At 34.0% G+C, this 25,792-nt stretch overlaps 1 protein-coding gene across 2 annotated transcripts in view; it reads right to left on the bottom strand.

Moving 5' to 3' along the window:
- Positions 1–24,180, bottom strand: part of LOC136273171 (ATP-binding cassette sub-family C member 4-like) — a 44,278-nt gene extending 20,098 nt beyond the window's left edge. The window contains exons 1-11 of one of the 2 annotated variants that reach the window (XM_066077380.1): positions 24,036–24,180; positions 22,954–23,094; positions 20,933–21,043; positions 20,647–20,767; positions 3,982–4,197; positions 3,738–3,827; positions 3,465–3,628; positions 3,037–3,162; positions 1,984–2,233; positions 1,682–1,840; positions 1,352–1,402 (exon numbers count right to left, since the gene is read on the bottom strand). In XM_066077380.1, coding sequence (XP_065933452.1) covers positions 1,352–1,402; positions 1,682–1,840; positions 1,984–2,233; positions 3,037–3,162; positions 3,465–3,628; positions 3,738–3,827; positions 3,982–4,197; positions 20,647–20,767; positions 20,933–21,043; positions 22,954–23,021 — 1,356 coding nt within the window. In that variant the 5' untranslated portion in view covers positions 23,022–23,094; positions 24,036–24,180. Of the gene's footprint in view, positions 1–1,351; positions 1,403–1,681; positions 1,841–1,983; positions 2,234–3,036; positions 3,163–3,464; positions 3,629–3,737; positions 3,828–3,981; positions 4,198–4,650; positions 4,798–20,646; positions 20,768–20,932; positions 21,044–22,953; positions 23,095–24,035 lie in introns of those variants that run through there. The other variant, XM_066077381.1, reaches the window with a different exon arrangement.
- Positions 24,181–25,792: the final 1,612 nt, after the last annotated feature.

Below are 25,792 nucleotides of genomic sequence, written 5' to 3'. Positions count from 1 at the left end.
GGCAAGATAATTAATCTCAGGGGAGTAATTATCCTGCTCTCATCCATTTATTGAATTTAATCAGGGCTTACAGAAGGAACATTTTCAGGTACTATTCTTAAGTTTCCTTTAATATAAACATAGCAACCAAAAACAACAACAACACCAAAACATCCATTAAAAAAAAAAAAAAAAAAAAAAAAAAAACTGATATCTAATAAAAATTTTTTTTCAATTTATTGTAATTCATATATTTTTTTTTATTTTACAGAATATAAGTATTTGGACTAGAATGAAATATATTCTTTATCAAATACCATCCTTTAAACTGAGGGGTAAAAATATTAGGGTGCAGCTCATGGAATGAGAGTTTAATTTGCTTCAAAACAAACATCAGTGCAGACAAAGGTGTTCATTAATCTCGATATGACAGATAGAGATAAGCCTCTAAATTTACTGCAGCAGGCAAGATAATTAATCCCAGGGGATTAATTGTTCTGCTCTCTCATCCTTTTCTTCTAAATTTACAATAAGATTTTTTTTTTCAGAAATGACAGAATGGGGTTATTATCTGAATACCTGTTAAAATTAACAGCATTTAGGCAGAAAAAAATAAAATAAATAATTAATAAAAATAAAATAGTGAAAAAGGATACCTTAATATATATCTTGATTTAAGAATTCAATAAAATTATCATAAATCATTGTGTACGGTATTTTAACCAAAATAAAATATGAATATTATATTTTAAATCCATATTTCAAAGAACGTACACAATACTACACATCATTCAAAATTGACCTTAACTTCAAAACAAAGTTCATTTGCAGACACAGGCAGTGCAGTAATTAATCTCAATGTGACAGATAAAGATAAAGCTTAGGAGTTTCTTCCTGTAGAAGGTTAATTAATCCCAAAGGACAAATATTGCACAGCCTTCCATGTATACAATGGTAAAATTGTCAGCAGTTATCTCTCTTTGCCTATTCATTCTCAGCAGTTATCTCTCTTTGCCCATTCATTCTTATGCATAGTTAGGAATCTACCCCACCACCCCAGCTCCAAACCAGAAGACATAGAGAACCAAACATAGCATCAAAATATGTATTTCTGCCTACTGAACTACCATACCAAATTTGAACTTGATTGGGCAACCATAAAAAAAGTTATATGAAAAAAACAGGAAATTTGTGGACGGAAGAGTGACAGACGGACAGACAGAAGGACGGACAGAGTGATTACTATAGGGCACCCGCAAATCCTTGCGGGGCCCTAATTATATAAATCAAAGGATATGAAAACTTCCTGTCCAAGAAAAATCATCATAACAGTTAAAATATCAGAACTTTGTGACTGACATTCATCTCCTACCTTTTTGACTTCCAGATCAATGTTCTTCAAAGAAAATGCCTCACTCATCTCCTGAAATGAATCAACAAAATAACCTTGACCTTTGGTATTCTTTTTTAAAATTGAGATTTACATAATTTTATTGAATACTACTGAGATGTTAAAAGGGAAGAAAACTTAAAAATTTAGTACAATTAATCATTATAATCAATCAATTAATAATCACTCTGATTGTTAATTGGAATAATGTATAAATCAAGAAATATTGAGTTTCCTTCCCCTTTCAGTAAGCTCTGAATGGCACTTATAACCATTAGTAAATTGTTATTGATGCTGTTACTTTTATCTCACCTGGTCCAGAAGTTTTTCGGTGACACCCTCTTTGTTCTGGGGTAGGGGCCCGTGCCAGCTTGCGGTCATGTTCCTGATACAGACAGACACACCCCCCTTCTTGTTTGATTTGGCCTTCCCTTCAGAGAAAACCTTCATATCCTCCACTGTGAGGAAAGACTGTAAAAACAAGCATATAATGATATATACTAAGTAATGTTGTTATGTTATAAGAAAACTAATTAAAGAAAAGATTTTCATTAACATACTTTGTTAAGAGAACGTTGTTACATTAACAGTATTCTGATTTACTGAGAGTTTACCTGTATTCTTTTGAGGGAAGATGCCAGCTGTTTGCTATCTTCCACCAGGTACATCATAAAGAAGAAGATGGTGAGACGGAGACAAGAGACCCAGCCCAGGGTGCTGTAGATCCTCTGGGCAGACAGGGGAACCCCCGTGTACCACGCTGTTCCAAACAGGGCCATGCTGATGACCACAGAGGCACTCTGGAACAATCCAATGTTGATGGACTTGGCAATACTGGATTTCCATATCTGGAACACCTCCAACCTGAAATCAACATTTCAAATATATTTAAATTTGATACAATCTTTACAATATATTAATAAATAAAGCCCGATTTGTAAGGCTTTCCATGAAATCAGACATGGGCCATGCAAGTAGCAGTTACCCTTTAAGATTAAATCAAAGTTCACAGCGTACAGATATTTGGGCTCATTTGATGTGCATTGAAAACATTTTCTTGATATGGCATTATTACAAACGAAAAAGACACATTGAGTCACGATTCATGATTTAACTGAGTTTATAAGCATATTTATACTAATACTAGACTAAGTATCAAAAATGTAATAAATTGTAGGAGGGTAAGATATTTAACACCCTAACTAAGATTAATTGTTGCCAAGTTTCGCTCTTAAAACAACTCCCGCAACAATTTGACTATGAACTGTATAAGCTCGAAGTGTTTAGAATATTACAGAGAAGAAGAGTATCATGTGGTTATTAATTATGTGATTTGATTATAGATGTAAAATTAAAATGACTAAATGGCATGCTCTACATTCTACCTTCTCTTTTAAGTTGGAACTACATTTTGTGTGTAGAAACAATTTCAGTGGTTGTTCAGTCAATATCCGCTAGTGTGCACTGTAACTATAGCCTGGCCATTGCTTACGCAATGAGCCTATAAGCTAATAAAATTTCTTTTTAAAAATGGTTTCTCCACGTAATACATTTTTATAGCCTTGATCACAGCAATAACTTAGTTTGTCAAGATTTGTAATTTTTTTTTCATAAAACGATCCAAATATAGCTGGCTAAAGCGGAGACTTAGTGAAAATAACAGTTACCCTCTGATGTTAAATATAATTTCACTGAATGGTTTCTCCCAGCAGTACATTTTGATCACTCTCATCCCGGTGATTATCTGGTTCATCAAATGAATCCTTTTGTCTCCTGCAGCTCCTATCTTCATCCTTCATAATAACATTCATGAACATAATCTGTATTAAACAGCAGACTTTTCTTTAAGCAGCCTCTCTATACAGTAAAACACAGTTATGATGAGCATGCTTATAACAAATGCATGCTGGTACATGTAGTGTAGTACGTCAGTTTCATTTCCCCTAGCTTTTATAATAGGCTAATACATATTTCAAATTACATTTGTAATGAATCAAAATTGGTTGTTCCTGGCACTTCTTTCTAATCATGTATAGCTGTAAATACTGAGAATATATACTTCAATCTAGAGTGGAAAAAGGCTAGATGTCTGCACCTCAATTTCCCACAAATCCATCCCAGCATGAACTGTAGGGGTAGGAGAACCAGGGTGACAGCTAGAGTAAGGAGGCTGACCAGACCGATCTGTTGGTACAACAAGTACAGGATAGCCACAATCTCCAGGGGACCAATCCAACAGAAATGGAAGTTTTCAACTGCCTGCATGAGGAAAACAATTCACATTCATGCAATTAAACTTTAAGTTTTTCTTGGCAAAAAAAATCATATAAATGTTTCAATGAAATTACACTCTGATACTCTTTCTTACATATAAAAATTTATCTAAATCTGTTGACAAATGGTTGATAATTTTTCCTGATGTTGTGGAATGTTTTGACCAGCTGCTCATCTTGAGTATCTGAAAATGTCACTTTTATTTTTTATTAGAAGTCAATAAATGGAAGTATATATAGTATATAGCACAGGTTATAATTTAATGAAATTGCAATTCTATTTAAAATTCACATGAATTATAATCATCAATAAAAAGTGAATTGTAGAGTTTGTCCTACCTTCCTATAAATGAGACTAGCCACAGCTACTTTCATTTTCAAAGCAATATGTTGGCTATTACAGAAATACTTGGGACTGACAATCAGCCTTAAAATGTGGCTGACTGCCACCAGCATCGCATAGATGTACACCTCGGTCTGTGACAAGGTGGAGCCAGGCTGGAAGTAGGAAATGATCCGACCAACAAGGAAGGGTTGGGCGAGTTTGATGCCTTCCTATTACAAATACAAGAAAAGTAAAAACAAAAAAAAAATATACAAAAGACAGCATTATATAGTTTCTATATCTGGCTATATGTTCAAAGTAATCTAATTTGCCATTTAGTCAAAGCATGGTGATTCTTGTACATGGGATGGTCCTGTCCACAAGCACTTGCTGTGTTACTAACATATTATATTAGGTGTATGCTATTATGGCAGAAAATGATTTTTCAACCAGTTAGCATAGATCTGAATAAGTATGCTTCTGATGTTTTTATTCTATAACATATATGCCAGGCATTTGGTGATGAACCTGATTTAGTGGATGCCTTAACACAAAACAGAATACACAGCCAATTGTAATACGCTTACAGTATTCCGCTGCTCTGCCTGAGCAAATCCAGAAATATATAAGATAACTATACATTTTCTCAATCAGATATTTTAATCAATTTAATATATAAACACCTTTTTTTCATGGAATGCATGCACTTCGATAGCCCTTATAGCCTTTAATTGTGAAGCGAAGTTATGATCAAAACCGAAAATATCCCTTTGGTTCCCTGTGGTAGTATAGTGCTGACTGACTTCCGGTTTCATGTACGCATCCAATTCGATTCTCAGCTGATCACGTGGTACCTGAAGGGTATATAAGATGAGAAAATCGGTCGGATCGGAGTTTGTGTTTGACGGTAGAAGCATCAACACATCGAAGCCAGAACAGAAATCGAGGTTGGAAAGATTAACCTTTCTATATATATGGTCTTACGTGCCTGTAATAGGCTTTCGAGACAATAAGGATATATTTGAATTAATAAATATACAAATTGGCTTGTTGACTGTGGTTGGTACGCTATAGTCCTGGAACGGCGCGTGCGCTCCTGTCTCCAAGCAGTGCATACGCAATCATCATTCAAAACTGTGCGTGCACCACAAAGAACCAAGGGATAATACTTGTACATATTTCAAATTAAAATATGTGATTGAGGAAATAGATTATTAAATTCACACTTTGATTTGCTCAGGGAGAGCGGCAAAATCCCTTATCGAACTCAGAAACGTTACACTAGCTATAATACAACATCAAATAAAGTATCGAAAGCCTTATTCAGGCACGTGAGACTTAACCTTTTTTAAATGGTTTGTTCTCACCTAGTGAGAAGTGACTGTCTTCAACTTAACACTGCAACTAACTTAAACTTCCTTTGTGGCTGCTTATCTACTCTCACATCTTAAGTGATCAGCAAGGATCGAAAGGGAGTGATAAACCGAAAGTGCTTGATAACTCGGCTTCAATAGACTGTATAGGAACTATGATCTCGATTTCGACATTTGTTTCACATCCATGTGTACCCGTATAACGAAAAATTACATTTATTTTAATTTTTTTTTTTGCATATGTTAGTTTTATTTCATAATAAATATGCTTTGCTTTATTTGTCATCATTTATCAGTAGGTTAGCCTAATGACATTCTAATGACATTGGGTGTCTTAGGCAGAGGCCTAATTATGTTGGGTGATGACGCCCTCTTGCTTGGTGCCTAATGCCTAAAAGTGGCCTAATCTTGTTAGGCAGCAGGAAGCCCAATAATTATTTGGAGCCCAACATAAGCCTAACTACGTTAGGCTGTTACCTAGTATAAATACAGGGTGAAAGAATACGTAGACCTCTTCTCCTTACTTTCTTTCTTGTTTTTCTCGCTGTAATTGGTGTACATTTGTTACAATACAATTTGTTATATGAAAGCACGGTGTTGCTCTTCATTGATATATAAAGATCACAAATCCGACTCACGTGTTGCTGATCCACATGATTTTGTGACTTAGCTGAGTTTTAAATGGAGTTTGATATCCACAGGTCAAGTATATCCAGGCACACTTTATTTTCAGGATTGCAGGTAGCTCGCAGGATTAATAGCTCCATTGTCAAATCCGAGTTACCATTGAGTGTCTATAGAGAGAGAAGTGAGTCTAGAACAAGCTTATAGAGAATCTTGTTCATTTGGTCTCTTTTTGCTTTGGCTGTTGTTTATTGTACAAAGCCTGGACCTCTTTTTCATTTAATGAAATTGTTCGGCGATCTTATGAACATTAAACAATTTCTCTCACATCTGTTGCAGGTGTAATAATGTTATTGATTATAATAATGTCATGAAAATATGGGAGAACAAGCTCTGTAGCTTTAAATGACCAGGTAAAAGAAATCCTCCAGGGATCAAACATTGGCTATTTTGGTGGCGAGGCAACCAGCAGTCTAAAGGGTACCTATCAGGAACCTAACGTAGTTGGACAGCTGAGGCCCTTAATATGGGTCAAGGTTCTTCTCTTGGAATAGGGCATAACTTTGAACTGCCATTTCCTGATGCAGCTCCTGTTAGCAGTCCAATAAAAAGGACGCAGGATAAGATGAGTCCGAGGGTGAATGAATATCCGGTTAAGAGGACTTATTCGGGAACATACAATAATGTTTGGAACGAATTTACATACTTTAAAATATTGCTGAGCTCAACTCATGGGGACCTGAGAAGTCTATCGAGTGTTATTGACTACACGGCGGGGTCAAGCAGAAAGTAACGCTAATTGAACACCCATTGCAACTCAAAGGGATTATGAACAACTTAAACAAAAGATGGAGCAGAGATTAGGCCATTCTGTTATGAAAAAACGCTATATAGCAGATGCTAAACTTCGACAGCAGCAACCTGGGGAATCTTTACGAAATTTTGAGACCTTTACAAGAGAGCTTATCCAGAAAATCCTGACATACTAACTTGAAGAAAACACTATAAAGCCGTGTTTGGACAAGTGTGGACAGTCTGAAAATTTTTGTCAGGCAGTGAAGAGGACAAGGCCTTAGACACTGCTGGAAGCTGTCCGAAATGATATGTTAGAGGGATGTCTGCAGGTTGGAGAGAGGGAACTGTTGAAGGAGCACAAAGTCGCCCACCAACAGATATATAAAATTACAAATAAGACGGGGGGGGGGGGGGGGAGGATACCGTAGTTGAAGGTATGAGCAAATACAAGGGTTAAAGGAAGGCTTGAAGAAACACCTATAGAGTGGAAAATAGACACTCGGGCAGAGCAGACGTCTGTCTCTAAAGAATCATTTGCCAGCATCTAACAAAAACCAACTGTAGGTCCTCTTAATGCCTCGTAAGTTATAGTGGATGGACGAACTCTATACTTTGCTGGAGAGGCTACCATGGTACTAAATTTTGGAGATGATGCTTTTGAGCATCCGGTTATTGTAGGAGACAAAAAGCTTAACCTCCTTGTGAAGATATATTGATAGGTTTCGTTGTTGATGGGATCAAGACGAAAAGAGTTTTATTATCAAAGGGGTAAAAGTACGTCTGTGAGGCTCTGATGAAGAAGGACCTGGAAGATTGATATCACTAGAGTCGACAGTTGTCCCAACTGGTGGTGAAACCCTGGTTCTTTCTGGATTCACTGGGCGTAATAGAACGAACTGTACAGAGGAAAACCTCGGGGTTCCTACGCTTAAGAGACCTTTTGTGGAACGATATGGCTTAATTATAGAAAGGACATTGGTTGATTCTAAAAATGCGATGATTTACAGTAGGATATATAATCCTAGGGAAGAAAATGTGAAGATCTATCGACATACGCATATAACATTATTTACCCCAAATGATAATGTTTTGCAAGTATTTGAATTGCGAACGAGTAAAAGCAATAAAGAGCAAATTGAGGTGAATGAGAGTTTGATTACTGATATCCCGGAACATCTACGGGATGTGTTCACAAAGGGATACAAACACCTTGATAAAACGTAAGCAAAGACATTCTAAGAATTCAATCTTAGTTAGCAAAATTAGTTTGGCTAAACCAGGAGAGGTGGGAAGAACAAATCTTGGGTACCATGAGATAAAACTTCACGACGAAAAACTTATCCGAGAACCTCCAAGAAGAGTTTCCATACACAAGAGAAGCCTAAAAAGAGGAAGATAAGAAATAAGAGAAACAAAATCGAATAGAAAAAAGTACGAGTCCCCGGTCATCTCATATCGTTATGATACAGAAGAAGAACAGATCATGAAGGATGTGTGTAGACTGTAGTAAACTGAATTAAGCAGAATGGTTTTCCTCCCTAGAACTAGATATGGCCTACCATCAGATACCTTTGGTGGAAGGAGACAAAGGAGAAGCTGCTCTTGCTACGCCTAGGGATGGTCTGTACCAGTATGTCACCGTGCCTTTCAGTCTATGCAATGAAGCAGGTACGTTTCAAAGAATTATAGAAAAAGCTCTGACTTACTTGCAGTGTCATGTTACGGTATTGTTCCTGGATGATATCGTAGTATTTAGGAAGACATTTGAATAGCATTCTAAGAATTTAAATTAAGTTATGGATTAGCAAAGGCAGTTCTGAAGCTCAAACCAAAGAAATGTTATTTCCTGGAGAAGACAATAAAGGACTTTATTTGGAATGGTCAAATATTTGCCCTCAATTTTTAAATAGTATTATATATAATCAAGTCTTCATAAATCATTGTACAGAGGATTTCTATCACTTTAATCTTGATTTTAGTCATCATTACTAATTCGCTAAAAAAATTGTCATTTTTCTTTCTATTTTGCGGTCGGGAGTATAGAGCGCAGGTCTGCTCAAGTACGATGTTAACATATATTTTTCGTCATATATCTATACACATCATACTAAAAAGGGTTCTCGAGCAAGCCTGTTTCCCAGTCGATGTTTCCTAGTCGAAAATAAACATCGAAAAAAATACCCATATTTTGCCACAAAACATCAATTCACAAAACAAGACCATCTTCATGACGTCATTTCGACATTATGACGTTAATGTGGTGTTAACCTTTTACACACATATTTTCAATATGATTTCAACCATTTTCCGCCTTATTTTTAAAGCCCTTTATGAAAATTTAATCTTGGGGGCGAAAAATGCATAACACTGCACATAGTCCTTTCCTGGAACACGTGGTTTCAAAAGAAGGTATACAGAGAGATCAAGAGATGACGAAGATAACAGATCCAATTCGATTAATAACTTCTTTTAAAAACGTGCGATGTTTACTAGGATTGGCATCTTTTATAGAAAATTCGTAAAAAACTACTAAAAAATTGCGAAGCTTCTATATGACCTCACAAAGCAAGATAAGATATGGTTTTGGACAGATAATTGCCAACGTGCGTTTGAAGAACTTAAGTTCAGATTAATATCAGCTCCTATTTTGGTATATCTCAACAAGAAAAGAGAGGAGTTTGTGCTTGATATCTATGCTAGTGCCTTTGCTATCGTAGCAGTCTTACCGCAAAAGCTAAATGGTAAACAGAGGGTTATAGCCTCTGAAAACAGGAGGCTCAATGAGCCTCATAGAAATTATTGTGTTTTAAGAAGGGAAATGTTGGCTGTTGTATACTTTACAAGATATTTCAAGCATTATCTGTTAGGAAAAAGGGTAACCCTGAGGACTGATCATGGTTCCCTCACGTAGGTGAAAAATTTCAAGGAACCTGATGGCCAGATACATAGGTGGATGCAACAACTTAGTCAGTTTCACATGAAGATACTAGTAGTGCATAGGCCAGGAAAAGGACATTGGAATGCAGATGCAATGTCAAGGTTAACAGAATTACCAAAGGAAGTATGTAAGCAATGTGATATGTCAAGCAACTAAGGACTTACAGAGGTAGACGTTCCATATATGAAAGAAGGACATAAACATAAAAAGACACGAAAGGACACAAGCAGCGAGTGATGAGGACATTTAATTTTTAGAGAAAGAGAGAGAACCTGAAAGTACTATCTTATTTTCAAATAATGGAAGTAATAGTGGACTACATGATTCAAATTTGATTGATGGAACGCCTATTTTGAGTAGGAATAGGAAAGTAAACAGATCCGTACCTGCAAAACAAAGATCCGGACCCAAACTTAATCTAAATTACACTAAAGAATAAGAGGAAGACGCAGTAATTGGCAGTTATCTTTACTTTTTACATTTAAGAGAACTTTACTAAGAAACTAGAAAAAAATACTACTCAGGGATCAAGTGACTTAACTTTATTGAAATATTTGCCAAATATTATGGTGCTGATGATGTGACTGTATAAAGTTTTGTTTTATTTTTATGTCAATTGGTCTTATATATATTTACGTTTTTTAAAGTTGAAATTGTTCTAGATTATATTTGTTACATATTGTCATTATGTTTTTTTTTGAAAATGAGTCGTGTACATTTCATTTTTGTTTAATAGTCTCGTTTTTTTAATGGACTGAAATTCCATTGCTTTAAAGAAGGATCAATGTAATGGGTTTTTTTATGTTCCATAATAATAATTTTTTTATTTGTCATTTATCACTAGGTAGCCTAATGACATTAGGTGTCTTAAGCAGAGGTCTAATTATGTCAGGTTATGAGACCCTCTTGCTTGGTGCCTAATGCCTAATGGTGGCCTAATCTTGTTAGGCAGCAGGAAGCCCAATTATCCTGGTGTGCTCTTGTGCCCAGTAGCTGTGTGCTTAAGAGCATGTCTACGAGAAAACCATGCAAAAGGTGGTGGGAGCAAGGTTCTCTGATCAACTTCATATTTTGTGTGTAACAGTGTGCATCTATATGAATTAATTTGCCACAAAATTTTTTTTGATGTGGTCAGTCTAAACTTGGTTCTGCAGCACTGTTACTAAAAATAGCATTTTGACCCTTTTAAGAATAAAATTTTGTATAATTTACCAAATTAATGTTAAGAATTCTGAGTTTAGTTTAAATATGAATTCAAAAAGTCATTTAGAGTTAACACTAACAAGGTACACTTGTGTAATTCATTTTGTCAGAATTCCCATATATTCTTTCTGTTAAGTGCAGATAGGTCACGAATCTGGCATGTTTCCAACTTTTTGTAAAATTGTGAAAATATACATTTTTTAAATGCTTAAAAGTCAGAAAATGGCACTTTAAATTCACTAAATCTGTTTTTAGTTATAAGAGGACATTTATCTTTACAATATATCAAAAATCTGTCTTTGGACTCTCAATAATATTGCAAATATATTGTCTTAAAGTTGGACATTTTTCTACTTTTAAAACTCTCCAGAATCTGTAGTTTGGCATAAGCTTTACATTGTAACATGTATATTATGAGGAAAAAACCAGACATATTTGTGAGCCAAACAATATTTTACTGAACTGAAGAATTGCTTCAACACATTTCAGTTTTTTTTTTAAATCAATGCCATTAAAACACGAGAAATCATGGGGAAATGGGAATTTGAATATACATGTAAGCTGAATTGGACTTATTTGCCAGTGCTACACATTCACTGGCGTCGGAAGCAAATTGAAAGTGGGGGAGGGGGGGGGCTAGACTAATTCTTAGAAATATTGGGAATACCTATACTTCAAAAAAAATCTTACCTACCAAAATGTTTTTCCCCAAATCATGAAATTCCTAATTCGGGGGGGGGGGGGGGGGGGGGACTAGTATGCCTGTGACTCCAACTTCTCAATCTTTCAAGGTAAATGTAGGAACAATTATCTTTACTGCTAGAAAAAGTGTGTGTGGGGGGGGGGGGGCTGAACCCTCTATGATGCTATGTTCATAATGTTTAGGTCTAACTTTGCAAAAATAAGTGGGGAGGGGTGCTAAGTCCCCCCTAGCCCCCCCCCCCCCCCTGGTTCCGACGCCTATGACATTAAGACAAGCAGAGTGCCCATTAGATACACAAATGAATAATTACAGGGGCGAAAACTACAAAATTCAAAGTACTTAAATACTTAAAGCCGGGCTCTTTTGGTGTGTAATTTTACATATTTTTTACCACAGATTGACAATCTCTCCTCCCTCCCTCTCTCTCTCTCTCTCTGTGCATGTATTATGTATTGATCGTTTCATTTTTTATACTTGAACTAGTGATTTTTTAATTCAGGAAGTAGGACCAAATTTCAAAGCCCCCCCCCCCCCCCAAAAAAAAAAAAACAAATAAAAAACAACCAAAAACCAAACAAAAAAAACCCCCAAAACAAGCAAACAAACAAAAACAAAAAACAAAAGGATCACCTCCATGAAAAAAAAAATGATTAAACATATCTTTGTTGAATTTAACAGAATGTTTTTAAAAATGTGGAAGTGGTGTGGTATCAATTGCCAATGAATGTCCATCACATTAAAATATATCATAGAATAAGGTAGATTTAGTAATTATTTTTGTCCGACAGTATAAAGGATTGAACTTTTATTGTTTGAAGGGTAGAGGGACCCAATATCAAGCCTGAATTACGCTTAAAATTAGTAAATAGCAGCAGAATATCAGCGTAATATAATATAGAGACACATTTTATTAGCATTTCATTTTTTCAATTTTTTTAATCACAAGACAATAAGAGAGTGTAAAAATTTTGACTTTTTTATTAGACTGCTTCATAACTCTGGGACCAGGTCTTCTTATGATGGGTTATAATTAAATAACATCCCAAAATAACAATCCCACAAAAACAAGTTATGATGTCTATTTTAATATTTGGGATAACTTTTTTATACCGGTAGTTTATGTTTATATTCATATGTGGTTTTCGCAGGTTGAGATCCCCTGGGGAAAGGGAAACCTAACACCTCATTTTTTCCTTTACAACTATATTTTAATTTTAAGAAAAGGTACAAACTTTAATTTTTTCCAAGAGGAGATCAATTGCTAATAAAGAGGTAGGGAGTAGACCTCTCTATTAATTTCAGATGTACTTACTGTGTTACATTCTCAAGAACTTAAAAAACCCTGGCTCCCTCCCCGTCATTTCAAGATTCCATGAAGTCTAACCTTAACATCTAAAGGGTAATTTTTAGATGGCCAGTGAAATGTACACGTACATGTAGAAATGTGATGTCTATTGCAACAGACTCCGATGATAACGATGAAAAATTGCACGAGGCATTCCTTGTGAATTCCGAATTATTTCAACATAGAAAGAATAATCTTAGCGTGACCAGGCTATGCTCAGGTCTTACCCCATTATAAATTAAATCTTTGTAAGAAATCAGTTCTCGTTTTTGTGGATTTTTTCGAGTAAAATATGATAATCTGTGAATGAGAGTATCTTGGAAAATTTCCCCTTCATCTATTTTAATTGTACTTCTATCACAAGTTTGTATATTTTGATTAAAATTCGTCCAAATGTGCTGCTTAATTGGGACAGAAAATAGCAGTTTATAGACTAGATACAAGTCTCCATCAAACTTCAATATGTATGTGATATAGTGAATTACACTAACAAGATGGGGCAATTTTTGTGCAATTAAAATCATTCAATATCATAACATATATTAACAACACTCACAGCATTTCTCAATACTTACACATGTAGCCTGAACTTGAACTTGTATAGCTTTGTCAACATTCTGACTAGTTTACCTTCTCTACCGAAGAGCGCAACAGGGGAGACAATTCTAACAGTAGTAATGAAATGCAAATGTAATGAATAAGAATTCTATGAGAAACAATGATATCCACTAATATTTTTTTAATTAAAAGCAAAATAAGGTGGGGTTTTTTTCATGTTTAATTACAAATATTGACTTTAGTGGATTAAAATCACTTGTAACATAAAATTTCAAAAACCAAAATTTTTTTATTTTATTTGAAAATGGTATGTTTTTGCTAATTTATTACTTTTTAGTCCTTGAGAGTCCAAAGATGGATTTTATATATTTGTAACATTACATCAAACAGTTTCTTATTAACACAAAATTTCAAAAAATAATGTGCCATTTTCTGAGAAATTCTTTCTGAAAAATTGACAAAAATGTATAATTATCATTTCTTGGCATCCTGCCAACATTTACACCCTTGGGACTTCATGGTGTAAATAGATATATGAAAAAAAAAATGCAACGATTAAAGGTTTGAACTTCCTCTTTAAGAATATAGTCTTATATTTTTTCAAACATTGTTTATACATTTTGTAATTAATTACTGAATTTGACAATTTTTCTCTTAACTTTTCTAGATTTTAGAGGATAATTAACCAGAATGCAATACTGGCCGTTACTATAAATAGAAACATCCAGTGCAAAAACAAACATCATATATCTGACTCTAGATGGGTATCCTTTAAACCTATGATAAAATTCTGTTCATTCTTGAGACTTGCTGCCGCAGCTTTTTTCCATATTTGCATGGTTTTCTCGTAGACATGCTCTTAAGAAATAATCTCATTTATTGAGCAGTTAAATTAAATTAATGGTTATTTTTCACGATAATTAAACTTACTGAACTGTACTCTTATTTATTGTTAATCTAAAATACATCAAAGTACTTTAAACAGCTTAATATGGAGGCCCAACGAAGCGAGGTTTCAATATCGGCCATCTTTGTTTGGAACCAGTAGTCGTGCACCCGGATGTATAAGCAAGAATTAGGCCAAGAAAAGTAAATTTTTGTGTGGTTTGTAACTTTTTCATTCTCATATCACAAATAACATATCAAATATTTTCATAAACATCAACATATTCCAACAAATGCAATGAAAACTTAACAATAAGTTAAATGAAGTATGTTTCATAATCCCAATGAATTTCATTATTTCACAACAACTTATGGTACAATCATATACATGGTAATTTGTATTTCAAGATAACAAATATTTGATACAATCTTAAGAATCACATTAGTTTATCAAGATCAAGGTATAAACAAATTTGAAATTCAAATTCTACTCTATTTTACAATGAGGACATAGGTAATGATCCCTATCCGGACTACTCTGACGTCAGCGCAGTAATTTAAACGCACCCTCTAAACCATTTTAATGTGAGAGGTTTCTGCTGCTTGGTTCTGTTACGTAGCTGAATGGCATAGTCAGAAGCCATATTAGGCACCTCTTTTCGGGTAGACCCATATTTAAATGATGACATTGCTTTCAAATGTGGAACGAGCATAGCCTCTTCTTCTTGTCTTAGCAATGGTGCTGCTGGTCCCATAGTTACCTTCTCCAACTTAACTCTCCCTTTGACCTGGTCACGAAGAGTTTGAGTTGGGACATTATACTGTACTGCAGCCTTACTTACACTTGCCCATTTTCCCTTGACAGCTAGATACGCATGTATGAGTCGAATTGGACTGTACTGTCTAAATTTACTTTTGTTGGTTTTTTTTTGGGGGGGGGGGAGGGGGGATCTAAAAATATGAAAACGGATCTTTCATTTAATTTTATAATTTTTCTTCTTAATACAATAAGAATTATTTAATCTAATGAATTGAATAAACATTTTTATAGATATAAACTAGACAAATATTTCCTTAATAAATGGTAAATTCATTCAATTAATGTCTTTTTAGCTCACCGAGACGAAGTCAGGGGGAGCTTATGCTATACCCTCGGCGTCGGCGTCGGCGTCCGGACCTGGTTAAAGTTTTTGTTGCATGTCCTGTATCTAAGCTATTACTTGTCCTATCTTCACCAAACTTGCATGGATTATGCATCTGGACCTACTTATGGACTTGAAAGACTAGGATGCTGAATCTGAGTCCTAAATTTCAGATGCTGGAGGAGGTTAAGGTTGTTGGACCAGGTTAAAGTTTTTGTTGCAGGTGCCCTTTGATAGCAATATCTAAGTTACTGCAGGTCCGTACTTCACCAAACTTGCATGGATGGTGTGTCTTATGATACTGATGCACCAGACAGGTTTGAGTGCTGAATCTGAGCTATAGGTTTCAGATGCTGGAGGAGGTTAAGGTTTTTGGAGCAGGTTAAAGTTTTTGTTGCAGGTGCCCTTTGATAGCAATATCTAAGTTACTGCAGGTCCATGCTTCACAAAACTTGCATGGATGGTGTGTTTTATGATACTGATACACCAGGCAGGCTTTGGTGCTGAATCTGAGCTATAGGTTACAGATGCTGAAGGAGGTTAAGGTTTTTAGAGCTGGTTAAAGTTTTTGAAACAGGTGCCCTCTGATGATTATATCTTAGTTATTGCTTGTCCTAACTTCACCAGACTTCCATGGATGGTGCGTCTTATGGTACTGATGCACCTGACAGGCCTGAATGCTGAGTCTGAGCCATAGGTTTCAGATGCTGGATATGGTTAAGTTTTTTGGAATAGGTCACATGTTTAATAGATGATAGTACTATTTCAAACTTGCATAGTTGACTAAACTGTAATATGAATGAATCACAGAGGAAGCTTCAGATGCAGAGCTTGATCTCCATTATCAAGGATGCAAAAAAATATATCTTAGTTATTACAGGTCCTAACTTCACCAAACTTGAATGGATGGTGTGTCTTATGATACAGATGCACCTGACAGGCATGGATGTTGAATCTGAGCCATAGGTTGCGGATGCTGGAGCAGGTTAAGTTTTAATTGCTAGTGCCCTCTGATGATGATATCTTAGTTATTACTGGTCTGAACTTCACCAAACTTGCATGGAGATGCGTCTTATGTATACTGATGCACCTGACAGGCTTGAATGCTGAATCTGAGCCATAGGTTTGGGATGCTGGATGAGGTTTAGTTTTTTTGGAACAGGTCACATGTTTTATAGATGATAGCTTGCATAGTTGATTTAACTATATTATAAATGAAACGCAGAGGTTGCTTCAGATGCAGAGCCTGATCTCCATTATCAAGGATGCTAAAGAAATCTCCTACCTCACTTAAACCTGCTTGATAGAAAGATGAGGTTGTTATTAAATGATATAACATGATTCCTATGATAAAGTATTGTATGATATGAAACACTTTTGTTTAATATGATACAATATAATATCATATGTTATATTGTAAAAAGTTATATGATACGATATGATATTGTATCAATTTTTTTGATATTTTATTATATGATATTGTATCATGATATTGTTTTGTATAGTATTGTATATTATGATACAGTATTATATTGTATCATACGATATTGTATAATATGATATTGGTTTCTGTAATTTACAATTATATCACGCAAAACTGTATAATATGATATTATAATATTATATATTATCGTATCATACGATATTGTGTAATATGATATTGGTTTATATGATATATTATTGTATCATATGATACAATATGTATGTATAATATTGTATTATATAATATTTTACTTTACCACATTATATTGTATCATTTGATATGATACAATGTTATATCAAATTATACAGTATCATATGATACAATATCATATTATGTATCAAATATAATACAATATCATACAATATATCATACTGTATTATACAATATAATACCATATGTTTCAATGTTATGATGTATTATGTAATATGATATTGTGTCATATAATACAATATTGTATTATATATAATAATGTTGTATTATGTGATCAAATACAATAAGGTTTAACACAATACAATGTCATTTCATATTTACAATATCATCTTTGTTTATTACAGTATTTTATTGTATTATATGATATATATTGTAAGTATGATAGGATGCAATATTTAATTTTATATTATTATATTGATTAATATATGATATAATTATCATACAATTTTTTAACAGATGATATATGATTTTGTGTCAAAACAGAATCCATGAATATCCAAGATCATAAAGTATGATTTTCATATAATATGATAAAGGTGGTCTCACAGGGGTGATGCCTCGTCTCGGTGAGCTTTGTAATCTGTGATTACCTATGTTTTGTATAGTAAATAAATTCAAATATTTTTTAATTCAAATTAACGGTATAAAGTGTTTTTCTCTCAATTAAGATTATGTTTTTTAGTCCCTCTCTTTACTGAATTTATTCCTGTGTTATAATTACGTCTACAAAAAAACGTAAGGAATATCAAGGACCTATATTTTCAAAACCCAACAATTAAAATGTTTGGCCTATAGAAACAATCGATAAACGTTGTAACCTTTACATTTAGATATGCTTATTAGCCATGTGCTTTTCAAGTCTAGAATGTACGCTTCAACCCTGTAAACATAAATTTTCATAAACTGTAATTTGAGTATTAAGATGAAGTATTCACAAAATGGCAGATTTTATATATAAAATATATGTTCGTATAATATCATACCTGTTTATTCCGCATATTTGACTCTTCGTTTCTGTTTACACGCACTTGATTCTAAACTTTAAAAATCAGCCGTTTATGACGTAATGTTTCAAATGGCACATGACCAAAGACAACAACAAACAACACGTCTACAGGGTACGCACGACTATTAGACCTTTAACCATATTTTGAGCCTAATAGAAACCTAACGTAGTTAGGCTCTAGCCTAGTATAAATACAGGGCGAAAGAATACATATACCTCTTCTCCTTTCTTTCTTGTTTTCCTCGCTGTAATTGTTGTACATTTGTACAATTTGTTATATGAAAGCACGGTGTTGTACTTAGTTGATATATAAAGATCGCAAATCCGACTCACGTGTTGCTGATAGCACAGGAACCACATAATTTTGTGACTTAGCTGAGGTTTAAGTGGAGTTGGAATAACCGTAAGCAACATTACCCCCCGGTCGCGTTACAATGCCATTTATAAATCAAAGTACTGAGAGTACTTGAAAGTTTGAATTTGTAATTGTCCTGGATTTCCTCGAATATGCTTCCAAAATTTATGAGTTTGAATTAGTTGTTACAATCTATGTTAATTCGGCTTTTTTGCAATTGTCTGATACTTGTCTAAATTTTACTCAATCCCGGCCTTCATAATTGTAGAAAATTGACACAACGGTTTATTATGTAAGATAAGACCCCAAGGAAAATTTTTAAAAATTACTACTAACCGGGAAAATCAAACAACTATATCAAAGTAGATAATTTTAATCATTAGATTTATTCAATTTTGTGATCCAAGGGAAAATCCACAAGTCGGACGGTATCCGTTATAAAAGTTTTATGAAAACCCCGAAAACTCTAAAACTGCTGAATTAACAAAGTGAACATTTGTATACCGATAACAAACACAGGCATCTGACGTTAGAGATATTTTTTCTTACAATAACATTCCAAGAACTTTGACAATAAAAAGATTTGTCACGGTCGCCATTTTGATTTTGAAGACCGACTTATCTGACACGATTTTCTTCATTTGCGATTCATGCAAAATTAATAGGTAAAAATAAATCCGTTCGCCACTTACTACTTTTTGGTGTAAACTCGTGCATCACCTACACGAATTACGATACAACCGTTCCTTTCATTAAAAATCATACTTCGAAAATCAGAGACATAAATAACAGAGATTGTCAACCCCGCAATTAGCGTATAAATGTTACGGGACCAACCTTACTTTGAGAACTACAAGTGCAACAGCAATCTTGTATAAGTCATTAAATTTGAACCTGATAGTGAACATGAACCTGTAAATATTTTAAGCATGTTTTATTTATGAAATATTTACAAAAACTCTTTATTTAGTTTTTAAATTACTTTTTTAAACTTATTGACTTTTCACAAAGTAATGGTGATGCATTACTTTACTCATGTAATGGTAATGTAATGCATTACTTCAACAAAATTAAGTGATGGTAATGGCAATTTAATGTCCTAATTCATGAAGTAATGGTAATGTAATGCATTATTGTACAATGTAATTCACCCCAAGCCTGATTCCAACTAAGCCGGAAAACATGAACATTAACATTTAACTTGGTTCTTCAATCGATAATTTTGTATATATTATATGATGTATAAGTCTTCCAAAATGTATAATCTATTATAGATTATGCTTACAATGTATTGTTAAAAATTTAAATTAAGTTTAATCAACTAAAGAGCCAACGAACGAGAAGGCAAATTCAGACTTGTTTTTATTTTCTTTGTACAAATTTCCTTTAGAGACGAACATCAGTCATACCGCAAGTAGACTGGAAGCCAATGAAACACCTATTTAATTTGTGAAACACCTGTGTATAACCCGTCCCGATTTTAACTTCGGCTTGCGCATGAATCGAAGTTTGGTAGTATTCAGGTGAAAGATTGTCAAAATAAAATTCACAATTATTCAAAAATGGCACATTGCGTTTGGGAACTTTAATTTCGATTCCACCATCAACCTCTTCTATTGATAAATGAGCTCGTACACCAACTGAATAGTCAACGGCGCTGTGCATTCAGTTACGTAACTCATTCCACATTTGAACCCGAGCAAGAATATTTTGATCAATAAAACTATTTGCTTATTTTCTAAATAGAACTTTGTTTATACACGGAGGACTTAAAAAGATTTAATGCGTGTTTTTTTTATGATACATATTTACTGAAATGCATGAAAACTTTCTGCACTATTTTCTTACGCGTAGACTCAATGCATGTGTTCTACGCGTGCCCTCCGGTTTGAGAATTCGGCTGACAGTAAACCAATAGACGGGGTCACGTGACCCCGTCTAAAAATTGCTTCAAGAATTACATTTAGTTCAAATATGCATGGGTTACACTACTGCAGGAAATTCCAAACGCTATTAATAGTTTCTACACTACATGCAGCCGTTTTGACACAATGCTTACAGAGACGACAAGAAAGATGCCATTAATGCCCCACTCCCATTTGAACTCTGCAATCACTGCCCAGTACAAACTTGGTTTTTTCCCTTTCTTTTCACATTTTTTCACATGGTCATTCCATGATCTACAAGCATCAGATGGAAAACACAGATTTTTTTTTTATAGAGATAATGAATTATTAATAATTATAACATTATTATTGATTGATATTAGTGCATCAGATAAACCACAGAAGAATTTATGATTTTTAAATCAATTTACTGTATGTGTATGAATTTTCGCTTCTTACTTTTCCATGCGATCCCCTAACAAGTGGGACTGGTCCTCTGATAAGACATCGTACAGATGATCCTGTGTCAGGGGGTGCCGATGTCCGTAACGGAACAGCGGAAAAATCCACCTATATCACATGCAACGAAAACAAAAATATCCATCACCCACAAACATAAGAGAAACTTAAACTACAGGTCTTGACGGTCACGCGAATACCGTGGTCCTTAGAGAGACCTATTATGGACTCTCGTGTTTGCATTTTAAGTTTCATTTTGGAGTATAAATTCTTATCTGAGATTCCTCTGACTGTTACCCTTACTTTTATTTGATGTTTGCAAAGGAGGGTGGGGGGGGGGGGGGCAGTGTTGGAAAAATCTTGGATTATCTATTCCATAGTTCCAAGGGCCAAAAAGTGTAAACTTTTAGTAAAAAGAAACCTAAATGCTTTGAATGTTAATGGTAAAATGAACGTTTGTAGCTGAGAATGCTGTGAGATTTAAAAGCCTTTCTTATTCTCTTCAGCTATTAAAGTACAACAGCCATAACTCTGATCAAATCAGCGTAAAAGTATCAAAATCAAAATATCTTTTATGGCAATGTGGTTTTAAAAAAGATATTAAAAGATTTTCTCTATATCTACCTATGTAAAAATTCGAGCCCCCCTCCCCCCTCTGATGTGGCCCCATTATACTCTTGGGATCATAATTAAAACAATATTTAATCTACACTATCTGAGGATGTTGCAACTTAAGTTTAAGCTTTTCTGGCCTAAAAGTTTTTAAGAAGATTTTTAAAGATTTTCTCTCTATATCTTCCTATGTAAAAATCTATCCACCATTGTGGCCCCATCTTAGCCCATGATTTGAACAAACTTGAATCTACACTGAGGATGCCACTATACAAGTTACAGCTTTTCTGAAGATTTTTAAAAAATATCAACAATATTTTAATAATTCTAAATTATCTTCTCTTTAAAAATGAGTGTGACCCTCAATTTGAATAAACTTGAATCTCCTTCATCCAGTGATGCTCTGTGTCAAGATTGGTTGAAATTGGCCCAGTGTTTGTGAGAAGATGAAAATGTGAAAAGTTTATACTAATGACGACTGACAACGGACACATTTTGATCAGAAAAGCTCACTTGAGCTTATAAATAACTGGTAATTTAAATCAATAAACAATGTCAAACAGTTAACGTTGTAATTTTGCATTGTTCACATTCTCCAAGTAAATAATATTACTGTCAATAATAAATATTTCTCTTATTGGTGACGAGTCCTGAAAAGGAAAATGGTTATGTCATTTGACTGACAAAAAATTCTAACCCATGCAAGAGAGCGAGTGCATGCATAGATCAACTTCCCTTAGGTGTTAGAGGCTAGCTAATGCAAGAATTCTGTGTTCGGGACATGCATTCTTAGCATTTATGACATTTTCATTTACTATGTGGCCAAATTGGCCCTACCCAAGAGCATAAACCTTTATCCAGGGGCCATTAATTTCACAGTCATAAACATCATAACCATGAATTCTGTTTATCTCCAACTATACTGTGGATTAGAGAAGATTTTCAGAGATGAAATACATTTTCACTCAATAGTCATTTTGGGTACGCCTTAGGGCCTGAGCTACTGGTTCAAAAGTTTATTAATTACAAAATTTAGATAGAGGGCTTTATGGGATTGTGATGTTAGTCTTGGACTGTGTTATGTGACTCCCTGTCTTATGTGGTATTTTTATTGGTCCCTTGGATGGTCTCATAAGACAGTCTAGACTGTAACAAATTTCACAATTTAATTTCTACTTATTATGTAGGCGTGAAACTAATCTCTTACTGTATATTTTAATTCTATGAGTGCCTCATCATTGGATTTTATATTTTATTCACTTAACAAATTTCTTTATCTCAAAAAATGGGGATTCCCAAAAAATAAACACATTCTGTTAGCTACCAAAATGTTTTGTGCAAACGTCCCTATGAAAGTTGAATTCTTTTCACCCATTTATTATAAAGCTGTAGAGTATTTACAAACTTACCAGTAAGTGAACCTAGAGAGCCAGTTAGCTGTACTATATGGACATGGTCCTTTCAGTTTCTCTGCCATTGAGTCACCTTAAGTGTTTGGATTTTGATCTCATTCAAATGGCTTTATGTAAGTGTTTCAATATCATTTCCACCTAAAAAACAATTAAATCAAATACACATTAAAACAGTGACCAAGCATGTTTCTGCATTTGAGATAACTTAAACAACAAAATGCGCTCTTTGGTGATTCATCCGGGATATGAATGTGGCGACATTGCAGAAAATTAAATACATAACCGAAGGGTTATGTACATTTTCTCTGCAATAATCGCTACCTTCATAACCCACATGAATCATTGAATAAAGCATTTTATAGTTTATATTCGCAACTTTGTTTTAACAAATAAATAATTTGATTGTAAAAAGTAAGTTAAATTAACTAAATCACTGTTAATCTACATCAGTACATTAGCTAAAAGAAAGAGCCAAATTGTCTCATTTGGGAATTTGAGTCTGACATCATCATGATTATTTTGTGCACTTCGTGACTTACGTTGCTGTAGATTTCGATCAATCGATAAAAGGAGCGTGTAGATTGTTTCTATAAAGATGAACTTAATGATAAGTTTTCTTAAGAAATAGCGGGAATCATATTCGGTAAATGTAAATATAATTTCGGAAATTGTCATTCCACCTCGAGGAGTTTCAATACTTTGATTTCATTTAATTTGGCCGCCAGGAATTGGTAAATTTGAATATACAATGAAAAGCACTACTTCACGACATTCTCGCTGCATGTTAACATGAAACGCTTATCGGTAAACGAAAGCCGTACTTTTTGCTTGAAACGCTGTAAACGATTTACACGAAACACTGCATTCTAAGATACTTTGCCTAAAACGCATTTAACGATTTTTCACAAATGCTGAACGTTTTAAACGTCTTGCACGAAACGATTTCCCCGCTTTTCACATCCTTTGAACACGCTTTCATCTTGATCGATTTCTGTTTTAATCGGGTCCTCTTGGGTTTTACCTCTGACAGTAAGACTTGTTTAAACATAAATAGAATAATGTATACAAATATGGCTTACCAATATCCAAAATATTCGACTTTTACTTGAATGTCACTGTGGTCAGCAGCTCTCTGAATTAATTAAATAAATCACTGACTTCGTTAAGAAATTGGTGTTCATAGTTTCTCATGTCTGTAACAAATACTCCCACCAGTCTTGTGTCACTAGCATTACAAACTGCAAACATATGTATGGCTAGCCAAATTCACCAAAATGAGCGAAACATGTTTCACATTTGATAAATTAGGTTTATCGACTTGTAACTATATTTTACGAACCGCAAACTATAGTTAAAGATTCGTCAACTATAGTTTTCATCTGTAAAACTATATTTAACGGTTGTTAACAATAGTTAACGAATAATAATGTAAGTTAATCTGTCTGCAAATTACGTTAACGATGGATTTTGCTGATAAATATAGACTCACATCTGTAAAATATAATTTGCATTCGTTAACTATAGTTTAGAGTTGTTATTCATAGTTTCACAATCGTGAACTATATTTATCAGATAAATTATGTTTTACAATCGCAAATGGTTGTTTTCAGTATTAATTATACTTTTACACGTCTAAAACAAATGTTTGCGTTAATTATGGTTACAGATGTGAAACGGAGTTAGATAAAGACACATATGATAAACTAGGTTTACCAACTGTTAACTTTAGTTTACGGACTCTAAACTATAGTTAACTATAGTTTCTTGTTAACTATAATTTGCGGTTCGTAAACTTTAGTTAACGATTCGTAAACTATAATTAACGATCCGTTTACTATAGATTTTATCTGCAAAACCATTTTTAACATTAGTAAACCATAGCTTACAAATGATAATTTATGTTGATCTGTCTGCAAATAACGTTAACGATAGATTTTGCAGATGAATATAGATTCACATCTGTAAACTATAATTTGCATTCGTTGTTAATCATAGTTGCACACTCTTGAAACTATATTTATCAGATAAACTATGTTTTGCAATTGCAAATGGTTGTTTTCAGTGTTAATTATAGTTTAACACAGCTGAAACATAGATGATGCTTAAACTATGGTTTACAGATATGAAATAAAGATTATCGTCGTTAACTATAGTGTAAAATCCGTAAACTTTAGTTTACAGCCGTTAAACCTAGTTTATGGACTATGAAACTATGATTAACTCATTTTCTGTGAATTTGGCGTGCCATACCTGTGCCAACAGTCTACACATATGCGATCAGTAAGCGTTGCATAAGCGTTCCGTCTCCAAAAAAAAAGAAGACAAAAAAACCCCAACACACTCAATTAAAAGAAGTACCGGGAAAAAATCATAAAAGTAATATATTTATTGTATTAATATGATAAATTATTCACTAGTGAAAAATATTGTCAATCGAAGATATAATGACCTATATTTTCTTTGGAAAAAACTAAAGAGGTAGCTAGCAATGGAATATGAATACTTTTCATTTACATTTCTTGGAGAAGGTGTAAAGAGTACCTGACTATAATATTATATCGTGAATAGATAGTGCGCACTGATCGAATATATTAAAAAGGGCACATGATAATAGAAATAATGATATTGATAAATCTATCTTTATCAAATTTTTATCTTAACTACCAATATTACTATTTTTTCTTTGCCTTCGCAAGTTTGCTCTCTCGCCTTCGCAACCTTGGACTTTCGTCTAAGCCTTTTTTGATCCCATTCAATAAGCCTCGGTCGATTACTACTAATTTTCTGCAGGCACCTTACTTGCCCAAGCTTTGCCGATTAATCTCAGATGTTATCA

The sequence above is a fragment of the Magallana gigas genome, chromosome 2 (assembly GCF_963853765.1).
Source record: "Magallana gigas chromosome 2, xbMagGiga1.1, whole genome shotgun sequence".
NCBI lineage: Eukaryota > Metazoa > Mollusca > Bivalvia > Ostreida > Ostreidae > Magallana > Magallana gigas.
Note: the sequence above shows the minus strand (reverse complement) of the source record. Positions and strands in the feature narration are given on the sequence as shown.